Raw genomic sequence first — 11,639 nt, 5'->3', positions numbered from 1 at the left:
TGTTTGTTACAGACAAAAACTACAAATTACTTCCTCATTTATTATAGTGAATACTTAGAGTTGGGTTGGAATAAACTTGGACTTTCATGGTTTTGAAATTTAATTCAGGGGAAGCCTAGGTCTAGAAGCTCTAGAATAGGCTAGGCTTTGTCAGATACCTATGACATGATTTGGCATGATTTCATATTTGTGATTGTTTCTGGCAATGTCAAGGTCATCAACTCATGTTTGCAAAGCAGAAGCATTCCCTGTTTTATTGGGGTTCTCCATTTCACAGTCTTAGAATAGTGTCAGAGAAAGTTTTTCCTATACAAAGTTTTCTACCTGCTATAGACAGGTGCAGAAACAGAAACCAGGTTACTTTTCCATTCCAACATCAGGTATTTAGAATAAAAACGTGAACATCAATTTTATAGAATCATAGAGCAAGCTTTAGTTGGAAGAAGAAAAGGCATTTAATCCAACCCCAATTTAATTCAGAGAGCTCCAGGAAGCCAATATAAAACTTAGCAGACAAGTTTGATATGTTACCACATTAAGATTTTCATAAGCATATCAGAACATAGCCATTAGTCTTCTGTGTTGAGTGTAGTGTTAGCCATAGGTTGATCTGACTTAATTACTGCCTGATGAAGGAACTAGCTTCTACAAAAACAAATTACAGTAAATCTTATTCTTTGGGAACTGATATAGAACATAACACTTTCATTTGTGGTTACAATATGGTTTAGTTTTTTCCTCCCTACACACATGGATATCCATTTGCTGCTAACATAACTGTACAATCATGCAGGCATTTCCACACACGAGTAATAGCAGACATTCTCCTGCACTTCAGTATCTTGGCTATTCAACACTGTACAACACACAAGCACACATACTAAAGAGTAAGAAAATTAAAAAGTCAATTAAATTGTCATAATTACCACCAGTACTGTTCTAAATCTAATTTTCAAATCACATGACTTTTTATCACCACGTATTTTTGGCTGTAATTACTGTTACAATTATCTACCTTGATCCAAGACTGCTGATTTATGCAGAGAAAGGTCTCCCTCATGTGGAAATCTGCCTACCAACTGTAAAATGAAAACAGTGTCTTTTTCGTAATAAAGGTTCTATTGCTTAGATTTGCAGATTCATTTGGAGAAAGTATCACTTAGTATGTTTTTTACAATGTTTTCATTCTTTGGAGCTATCATTACAGAGTGAAAGAAAAAAACCATATTAATAAGACAGGATCACCAGAATTTTAAACATGTATAAAAAGATGGCAAAATACTGTAAGCAAAAGAATGTAAGCGAAATCAACCTAGGCAAAATTCATAAGTTTTGGGATAATCTTGTATCCACCAGTTTTCTCAGCTTTCCATTCTGGCCGTACTGATCACTGTTCAAGATGTTCTCATACATGTGATGGACGCATTGGCTTTTCATGGGCCAGCAGGACTGTGGCCTAAAATTGTAACTGACTATAACAGTTAGATTTGACTTAATTGTGTGGTCTGGTCAGACTATAGAGGTAATCTGTTTTGGCTAAAAATAATTATGATTCCTCACATCTAACTGGTGCAGTTCAAAGGCAAGTCCATTCAGATTTTCTATTCCAGAAGCTAATTAAACTGATTTTTAACTCCCTAGTTTCAATGCTTTAAAAGAAAAAAAGGGCAAAAATTAAAGTTTCTCACTTTGAGAAACACTCACAAATTCTGAGAACAATCCCAATTTTAGTTTTTTTCCCCCTAAAACAAATTGACAGCTTTGACCCAAAGTGAATTACATGCTTTCTTTTGCTGAAACAAGTCTTTTGAGTTGACCAGGCACATCTTCTTGTCTCATTGCTGAACAATAACTATAGACTCCTACCATGTTTACAACTGTGGTTTAAATGTGTAAAATGTATTAGCTAGGAAGTAAAAATTAGAAGCTGTTTATGTCATGCCGTAATAGTAAAACCACAGTTAAGATATGATATCTAAGACAAGAAAAGTGCACTTGGATTAGCAGCTTTATTTGGAAGGTGTAGAGTTGGCTTGTAAGACTACTTTTTCCTGATTTTGCAGAAAAACTGCAGAATAATTCCTTGATTACTTTCACACTCTCACAGCTGAAATAATGAAATCTATTGCACTTTTTTGTAGCATCTTTTGCATGCCACACTGGAAAGGAACAGGAAAACTTTGAATTGGCTTTTATCATTCCCATCAAGGATATCTTATTTCCTTCCTTCCTATTTGTATCTCAAAATACTTAAGAAGCCAACTGAAGCCATTATAATTGCTCAAGTACAATACTTCAATGCCTATGTTGATATAATTTGGAAAATAAAGACCTGATTTGTGGTTATCAACAGAAAGAGTGTTGGAATAACTGAAAAAGTCACTGATTTTGGCTGATTTTTTCCTTTTTAGTTATACTTTTAAGTATATAAATGGTACAAAAATTTAACCTGCATCAGAATTAGGTCAAAAAGTACCACACAAACATCTCTGCTGTAAAGGTATCTGGGGCAGGTTGTCAGTCTTGAAACTTGTCAGGCAGCTGGACTGAATCCAAACAATGACAAAATCAAACACACTTCCTATCCATCAGAGACACTGGTGAACCATCAATACAAAAGAGAATAGAGAATAAGAATGAATCTGCTTCCTTTATTGCTGGTTATATTCTTTTTATCCCCTTCAGTTTTAAAATTAATTCACAAGGCATAATTTAAATGTGTCTCTTAAAAGAAAAACATGGCATTAACTCCTCATATTGATCAGTATTAATTAATATTATTTCATAAAAAAAATTAAAAATTACCATCCAATTTCCTCAGATTTTGCACATCTCAGATCTTTTTTCCCTGATGTTGAATTTTGTAGTCCTATGAAGTTTTGTTTTAAAAGTCACATTTTTATTTATACAATTTCAAAAATCATCAAAAAATGACCTAGTTTCCCTAGAGTGATACATAGTTAAAATGTGAAATACACTGACATTTCCAGCTGATTCCATACTTTATGCCATTACCAAAGAATCATAGCTTCACTGAACACGTAATCCCTTACACAATAGGAAAGCTCTCTGGCTTGGTTTACGCTCCAAGAAATTTTGTAGCATATCCATTCCATCCAAAGATCCTCCAGGTTTCAAAATGAGGTTTCTGTATTTCATCCCAGCCTGACAGAAAGCAAAGCAGAATGTTAGTACTTCTTATCTTGCCCACTGCCCCCTTTTCTGTATTTGTTACATATTTAAAAACCTATTAATGATAAAACAACTTTCCTCCTTCCAGATTTTCCTAATACCAAATTAGGATATACCAGGATATGTCACAAGTATAATTTAGATCTAGTGGAAGAACTCAAGACAGCAGAAATTTGACCAGTTCTAACAAAATTGTTTTTCTTGTGGCTTTACACTGGTTTTGAAGCTATAATCACAACTTGTCTGAAGACATTCTATAAAGCATGACAAAAACACAACATCCTTAAAATCTTCAGTGAAGGATTACCCCGTGACTGATAGGCAGGAAAAGGGAACCCAACATCCTTTCTCTAACTGATGATTTCTCTTTCTTTAATCTTTGTTTGGATAACACAGAAGATACTTCAGAGATAAGACAACCCGTAGCATTGTGGAATGGCATGGCACTCACATCATTGTAATATACACAGTTGTACACTAGTGCTGGCAGCTGAATCAAGAACACAGTTAAGAAGATCAGGAAACCCAAAATAACAGAACTCACCTATCTCATCTGCAGCACATCCACTGAAGTCTAATACTATAATCTCTGAAAAACATTGCTAGAATTGGCAGGGCTACTAACCACATCACTAATTATCCTTTTTCTCTGCCGGAGGCAGAAGAGACTGGAGAATTACTCTAGGGAAAAAAGACCCAGTAAATCTAGAACCTGCAAATGATTTGGACTTCAAAATGGACCTGGGATTTAAAGTGAAGATGAAACAACTTTCACATTACTCTGTATTGTGACAGAGGAAGCTCGAAGCTCAAAATAAATTCAGTTTTCTAAATAGTAACTACATAAAAGGACCATATATAGTTCAGGTACACAGAATGTAATGGAAATTTAAAAGAATCAGAGAACCACTATCATACAGGTTTCACAGCAGATGAATATGCATCTGCTCCTGCAATGGAGGAATGTTTTTTCATTCAGAGGAAGGCATTAGACAATATCTCAAAAGTATTACAGTATTAAATATATGGTGATGTAAGAATTGCATTGAAATTCAAGTTCTCTTGTAAGTTTTAAGATGGTTTTCTTAGTTACTTTTACACATTTTTTTGTTCTTGATCTGAACTCAACAGGTACAGTAGTAGTACTTGAGACATTATACTTAGGGGTCGTGATGGCAATAAATGTGGTTTCAGAGACAAAGTGCAACAGAAGAGTTTATCAAAAAGTATTCACCACCTACTTTTGGATTCATTATTCCTTCTTGCTTAAAGCAGCTATAAAAGATATCCATAGAAAAAACTTCACTCCACAGGTATCCGTAGTATTGACCATCATAACCACCTGCCAAATGTCCAAAAGTAGCCGGCATGTTTGTTCCTTGAAAAGCAGATTAACATCAAGTTATTGAAATCAAATTCAGTTATTTCTCTGATGCATACAGTACTTCAACAATAAATTAATAAGGAATTTATGTCAACTACTTTGAAACTTTTAGCATAAAAGGTCTGAGTAGGCCTCAAATTATTGAACACAGTCTGTTGATAACAAAGGAAACTCAATTTCCCCTTTTAGGCTACTTGTACATCTAATAGAGATGTGACAGATCATCTAAAGTGGAATTCATGTCATGTCGCTCTAAAATACATCCTGCAAAAGGCTAAGTTACATATTCAACTTCAGAATCTTCCTTTAGAAGAGGTCATTAAGATCATCCTAAATTTAAAAATAATTATTTCAGCTTTATAAAGTAGATTATTCCATGAACAGCCCTGTATTTTGTATTCTGAGCATTACTGAGAAAGAAAGGCATGTTAAATTGAACCATTTGGGCATGCTGCATAAAAGCTTCATACTTACATACCTGGGGTGGCAGGAATTCCTAGAGTCTCCATACAATATTTAGCATATTCATCTGCTGGGTCAACAGACAGCTTTGTATGCAATGCCTGGTCAACTTTGCTCAAAACAATCTGACGGAGGGTTAGAAGGCCTAATCGGGTAAAAACATTTAATTAACCAGCATCAAAATAGATGGAGTTTGATTTTCATCTTTCCTTCAAAGATCTCAAAATGCATACTAAATTATTAGAATTTTTGAGTTACATAATTTCCATCTGAATCACTCCACTTACAAAGAGTTGGGAAGCATAGTTTTAATAAAGGATTATCATGCTAAGCCCCCTCTTTTGATTATTACTTTCCTCATAGATCTAAACTAAAATAAAGCAGGTATTTTAAAAGCAAATTTTAATTTAAGCTGTTTTTAAGAAGCTACAAGATATGAACCTTTACTCAGACAAAATCCTTATGGAGCTAGAGTCTGTGCAAGCCACAAGGACAAAGACTTCTTGTTCGGGATAGGAAAGCAGTACGAAATAAACAGGAGTAGCTTAAGGACGAATTGGCAGCATAAATGGGAAGATCTGATTACAAGAATAAAGAGGTGAGAGTGACAGAATAATAATGACGTGATAGGTAATGACGTGTGATTACAGTCTCAGTCTGGAGAGATGTATAAGGTCTACAACAATGCTGTCTGGGATATGTTATGTCTGTTCAGTAAATTTGCAAGTAACTTTCATATCTGCTAAGTGTTGCATGCAAATCAAATGTAGACAATACATGTAGCTATACTGTGTCTTGCACAGTGCCTGTTCTGGACCACATTTAAGATTAAAAAAACACAAAAGCCACACCTGACTACATGAGACTACCTGACTACACCAGACTACTCTCCTCCACCTACTACACACACCACCAGTTTTAAACAAAAAAAGCTTACAGGTTAAAATTTACATGGATAGGAAGGATATTTTAGTTCTGGAGGTGGCCTGGAAAATCAGAGCTGCTGCTGTTCCTGTAAAGAATTCTACCTGCCATCATCATGGCCTTTTTTAGTGGGGTTCCCACACAAATAAACACAAAAAGACAGTGGTAAGTGTACACACAGAAGAAATTTAATAGGCTTCTCATGTTTGTCAGCTTTTTAAATCACATACTTTTATACATGTACTTTGGGGAGAAAACACAGATATACCTGTATTAGCAAGTCTAGAGGCAGCAAGTTTCTCCAGAAGAGTGTCTCCAACATGGGTTGCATCTTTATAATGTCTTGACATCTGTTGTAGTGGCTCTTTTTCCCACACCCAGTTTTCAAACATTTGTGAAGGTACCTCCACAAAGTCTGTTTCCACATTAGTTCCACTAAACCTTGCAAAATCAGTCTAGGAAAAACAAAAAGCCATTTAATTAAATTAAAATAGAAGCCAAGATTTTTAGCAGAATATAATATTTCAGATGTCAAAATTTCAGTTTAAATCACAGGAAAAGGAATTATTTTAACACAACAACAACAACAACAACAACAATAATACTACAATTTAAAGAAAGGAGGTAAAAAAATCAGACATAAGACTATTATCAAGGGGTAAAGTACTCAGCAGTTATATAGTGAATTATCTACTAGTACAGAACAGTACTCCAAATTTTTTAGTATTATTGATTTCTACCTTTAAGGTTATGACAGCAATACAAATGTTTTCATGCTGTCCTGTGACAATGATATAATTTGTAAATTATCATAGATTTTTGTTGTATTACTCCAAAGTAAAATAATAAACTCCAACTATGCACTTTAAAACGTTTATTGTATTGTAGTCTACCCCATTGACTCACAGATTTTACTTAACCAACTTATTCTATTAAGCTTTGCCCTATTTGTCATCATTTGCAATATATATGGTTAACATACAGAACAACTTTTTTAGCCAGTAATTGATAGACTGACATAAATAAATCCTAGCAACCTTATCCATGAAAAGTTTTCAAATTTGACACTTTGATAAAAGAATCTTTCTTCTGAAAGCAAAACAGACCAGAACTTTTTTTAATTTTAGTATCATCAATAACTTCATGTTTAAGAAGCTCCTCCAATACCAATTTTGAAGAAAAGTTTGTACAGTTAAGAATCTTCACTAAAATCCAAATATTTCTAAGAAGACAGTTCAAGTACACAGAAATTATTTAATTTCATAGAATCATTGCATCATAAAGGTTGGAAAATACTTCTAAGATTATCAAGTACAACCACCAACCCAGCATCACCACCCTGTTCAACATTAAGCTGTTAACCTATGTCCTCAAGTACCATATCCACACATTTTTTGAATCAATCCACCATTTCCCTGGGCAAACCATTTCAAAGATTTACAACTCTTTCAGAGAAAAAAAAATTTACTAATATCCAATCTAAACCTTTCCAGGTGCAACTTGAGCCATTTCCTCTTGTCCTGTCCTTGATTGCCTGGGTGAAGAAGCTGGCCCCCACCTGGCTACAGACTCTTTTCAGGCAGCTGTAAAAAGCAATAAGGTCCCTGAGTCTCCTTTTCTCCAGGCTAAACATGCAGAGCTACCTCAGCCACTCCTGACAAGACTTGTGCCCCAGAGCCTGCCCCAGCTCCATTGCCCTTCTCTGGACTCTCTCCAGCCCCTCAGGGCCTTTCCTGCAGTGAGGGCCCAGCCCTGGACACAGCACTGGAGGTGTGGCCTCAGCAGGGCCCAGCACAGGGGGACAATCCCTGCCCTGGCCCTGCTGGCCACAGCATTGCTGATCCAGGCCAGGATGCCATTGGCCTTCTTGGCCCCCTGGGCACAGCCTGCCTCATGTCCAGCTGCTGCCACCAGCACCCCCAGGTCCTTTCCAGCCACTCTGCCCCAGCCTGTGGCACTGCCTGGGGTTGTTGTGACCCAAGGGCAGGACCCAGCACTGGGCCTTGTTGAACCTCACACCATTGGCCTCAGCCATGAGATCCTGCCTGTCCAGATCCCTCTGCAGAGCCTTCCTATCATCACTCCACCCTTGTCTTGTAATAAGTCTATCTTCTCCTGCCAGCCCAATTCTATTTTTGTTCTCATCATACTAACAAAACATTTTAAGCGCTAAAAGAAAAAGAATTCTCTGTTGTCCTCTCTAAGAGCTGTTGATATTCTTACAGTCCATCCTCTGCTGGGAAATAGATCCTGACAGGATTACAGGCTTTTAAACTTAGTTTCTCGCAGCGTTACCAAAAAAAATATGTATAATACAGGACATAACCTTGAACTGACATCTGTGTCACATGCATGCATCTTCCTCTTATGTATTCAGAAGAACAATACAAAAGGAGTACAACTTCCCTCTACTCTTGCAGGCTGCACAAATCCACAGTTGAAGGATGGCCCTTTTCACTGTCCTTGCTGAATAGCAGCTCTGAAGAAAAGCTAGGAAGCACCAGCTTCAGGGCAGAAATAATGATAGAAGTGGCTAGAGCAAAAAGCAAGTGGCCTTCAGATATCTTCATTTACCCATACCCAAGTGCACTACACTACCAAAACCATCAAGGCATTTGGTACAAGTTACTTCAAGAGCACTCCCTGAACACCAGCAAATTCCATCCCTGCCCTGATCTCACTCTCCAACAGTATAACTCAGTTTTCCAGTATATTACATAATCAGACCTTTACCAGTAGCTCACAATCCTTCCCAGTCTCCTCCTTGCGTAGCATTTAACTGCAAAATCCTAACATGCTTAAACAAATCATCATATGAAAGAAGACAGTGCTTTGTACACACGAATTCCAGAGGACAGGATGTTCTTCTGCAGGACTAGCAAGTTTGCACACATGCAAATAGCTATTCACATACAATACAAGAGAAGTGAGCATGGCAGCTGGGCACACAGAAGACACCAGAGCAGTGCGAGAGACAAATGGAAAGCAGGCCTCTGATCTGTGTGCAATTCCAGAGCAACTCAAGTACATATGCATTGGAATTGTTGGCTTTGGCTGCTGTGAAAGAGCTCCAAAACACTGAGGCACATCCTCACTGGCAGTCAAAATGTTGTCAGTTTTTTACTGTTTTATACCAATGCCAAATGTGTTACACTTCTATATTGCCTAGGTTTTATTACTCAGTTTTTGATATCAGAAACACCTATCAAAGGGTTGATAAAATAATAATTATATTTCTACCTTTAAGATGATTAAAAAATATCTAAGCAATTATTAACTCTGGATTTAATATATGGATTTCTGTGATGACGTTATTCTTTAGTCTGCAGTCCCAGTCTCTAGGATCATGATCAAGAATTAAAATCTAATATAGGTAAATTTTCCTTGACTTTATTATTTTGTATTTGTTTATACAGAAGATGAAGGAAATGCAACAGAAAATCTGATTTTGTAATTAACTATGTGAATTTTTTGTGTGTGAATACTGATTCTCATATCTTTCTGAAATACAGAATTTTCATTAGGTGAATAATAAATGTATCATCTGGCAGTATCAATATTCATTGTAAGTAAAAATGAAAACAGAAATTTTAAAACTTTATTGGTACCTTGATGGAAAATCTGAAACTACCTTCAGTTCTTTCTTGTCACTGCAATAAACCTAACCTGTCAGATAGCAAAAAATAAAATAGCTTAGGCAAGACCTGTTTTATGCTTGTGATGTCAAGAGAGATAGGTCTCAAGAGTACTAGATGCCAAAATGCTGCAGGTCAACTAGCTTCAGAAATTATTTTCATTCCTAGGTATAGCAGCATTGTTTTGTTTCTAATACCTGGTTTCTAATGTCATACATCTCACAAGACTAGAAGTAATAAAAAGACGTCTGAACAAAGCCATGACTGAACATCTTCATTGTACCTGTACATGTGATGAATGGACTCCTGCATAATGCAAATGCAAAAGTACATGTTCCTACCAAAACGTTTTTCATAAAAAGGTGTATTTATTGCTTCAGTTTTAAATAAATATTAAAATAAAAACCAACCTGACGCTTCAAAAAAATAACCAGAACTCTACATAGGTGCTTTACTAAAACTAGAAACCATCAAAACAGAACTATACCTTGCTTTGAGGCAGTTGAGAAAGAAGTCTTACACTGGAGTAGAAACATCACTAACCTGTGCACATATCTGATGCATTACGTGACCAAATTCATGGAAGTAAGTCTTTACTTCATCGTGTCGCAGCAACGATGGTCGATCTGACACTGGCTTTGTGAAGTTGGTGACCAGAGCAGCTACAGACATCAATCTGCTGCCATCAGAGAGAAGACAGCCAGGTTGTAGACCAAAGCAGGCTGCATGCCCATACTTTCCCTCTCTGTGTAAGAAAATACATCAGATACTATCTTCAAACCACAAGCCTGCTCACCAGAATGGTGAAGTCTGTTCAAGAACAGGGACAATCAGTCAGTTTCTCTACACAAAGTTTTACACAAAAATGTACATATTTTCATGACTTCTAAGACTCAACAACTTAAGAGCATAAGGGGAAAAAAGCCCCTTCTACTCTCATACTGAAATCACAACATTTCAAGATTTCCAGCAGCATTTAAAAGAACCTGTTTTTAACTGAAAAGCTGAAAGTATATATACTTCAGATGCCAGTTGTGTTTTAAACTGCTACTGCAACAGGAAGAACTAGGTTCTGTTCACTGATGCAATTTTTTTTATTACAGAAGGTAAAAGAATACAGTAAACAGCATTTTCACTGTGATGCAAGAGTTTAAAGAAAAATGATTTTGAAAATTTTGCCCTAAACTATTCAGTTAACTACTCAGATTAAGTCGGAGGAGTCTTATTGACACATTCCCTCAGCAATTCCCATGATATACATAAAGGTGGAAGCAGGTAAACAGGTGAAGGAGATAGGTATGTTACCCTAAAAAGAAAAATTTATTTACTACTATATTTATTGAGTAGCCTAATTTTCTTAGGCCAGAAAACATTAAATCAACTTACATTAAAAAGGACGTCAGCAAATTTATCACATGATAAATACTAATCTAAAAAACCCTACACCAAAGCAAAAAAAAAAAAAGTAGTGACAAGTAGCCAAAAAGGACTAGTCCAGAATAAATCCTGTCAAACCAGTTGAGTCTCCTAATCTTTGACAAAACACAGATGATACTGTAAATAGCTACAAAGACAGCTGGAGAGCTACAGAGATCAACCTGGAAGTAAATCTGAATGTGTGCTCAACACCAACCTATTATCTATTTGATTCAGCAGTCTGGACAACAGGGTAGAAAATACACATAAAGTTTAAAGGGGAACTAGGAGAAACTAGGAACCTTAGCAGACAGAAATATAATTGATCTGAGCAACAAACTGCTGTAACACTTAAACAGAAATTTCACCTCCAGTTTAGAAAACAAAAACCCAGTAGTAAGCTAGGAAGGAGAAAAGTTCATAGATGCAAAAAATTATGGACAACTGACTAGAGAGCAATACTACCAAAAATATGAATGAAGTAACAATGCTTCATAAAAACGAATTTAAGGAAGAAATATGGAAGTACTTTTAAAAAAAAGTGTAAAAAATCTGAATACAGTCCAGAGGACAACTTAATGAACACAATATTAATCTTGTCAGTGGAACAAATATTTACTTCCAAA

At 36.1% G+C, this 11,639-nt stretch overlaps 1 protein-coding gene across 3 annotated transcripts in view; it reads right to left on the bottom strand.

The window, feature by feature from the left end:
• Positions 1 to 227: 227 nt before the first annotated feature.
• NLN (neurolysin) overlaps positions 228 to 11,639 on the bottom strand; it is a 35,773-nt gene continuing 24,361 nt past the window's right edge. For 2 of the 3 annotated variants that reach the window (XM_063180618.1, XM_063180620.1), the window contains 5 exons: positions 10,141 to 10,342; positions 6,231 to 6,417; positions 5,055 to 5,183; positions 4,434 to 4,570; positions 228 to 3,165 (listed from right to left, as the gene is read on the bottom strand). In XM_063180618.1, the coding sequence (XP_063036688.1) occupies positions 3,031 to 3,165; positions 4,434 to 4,570; positions 5,055 to 5,183; positions 6,231 to 6,417; positions 10,141 to 10,342 (790 nt within the window). In that variant the 3' untranslated portion in view covers positions 228 to 3,030. The remainder of the gene's footprint in view (positions 3,166 to 4,433; positions 4,571 to 5,054; positions 5,184 to 6,230; positions 6,418 to 10,140; positions 10,343 to 11,639) is intronic. The other variant, XM_063180619.1, reaches the window with a different exon arrangement.

This window comes from Melospiza melodia, chromosome Z (assembly GCF_035770615.1).
Source record: "Melospiza melodia melodia isolate bMelMel2 chromosome Z, bMelMel2.pri, whole genome shotgun sequence".
NCBI lineage: Eukaryota > Metazoa > Chordata > Aves > Passeriformes > Passerellidae > Melospiza > Melospiza melodia.
Note: the sequence above shows the minus strand (reverse complement) of the source record. Positions and strands in the feature narration are given on the sequence as shown.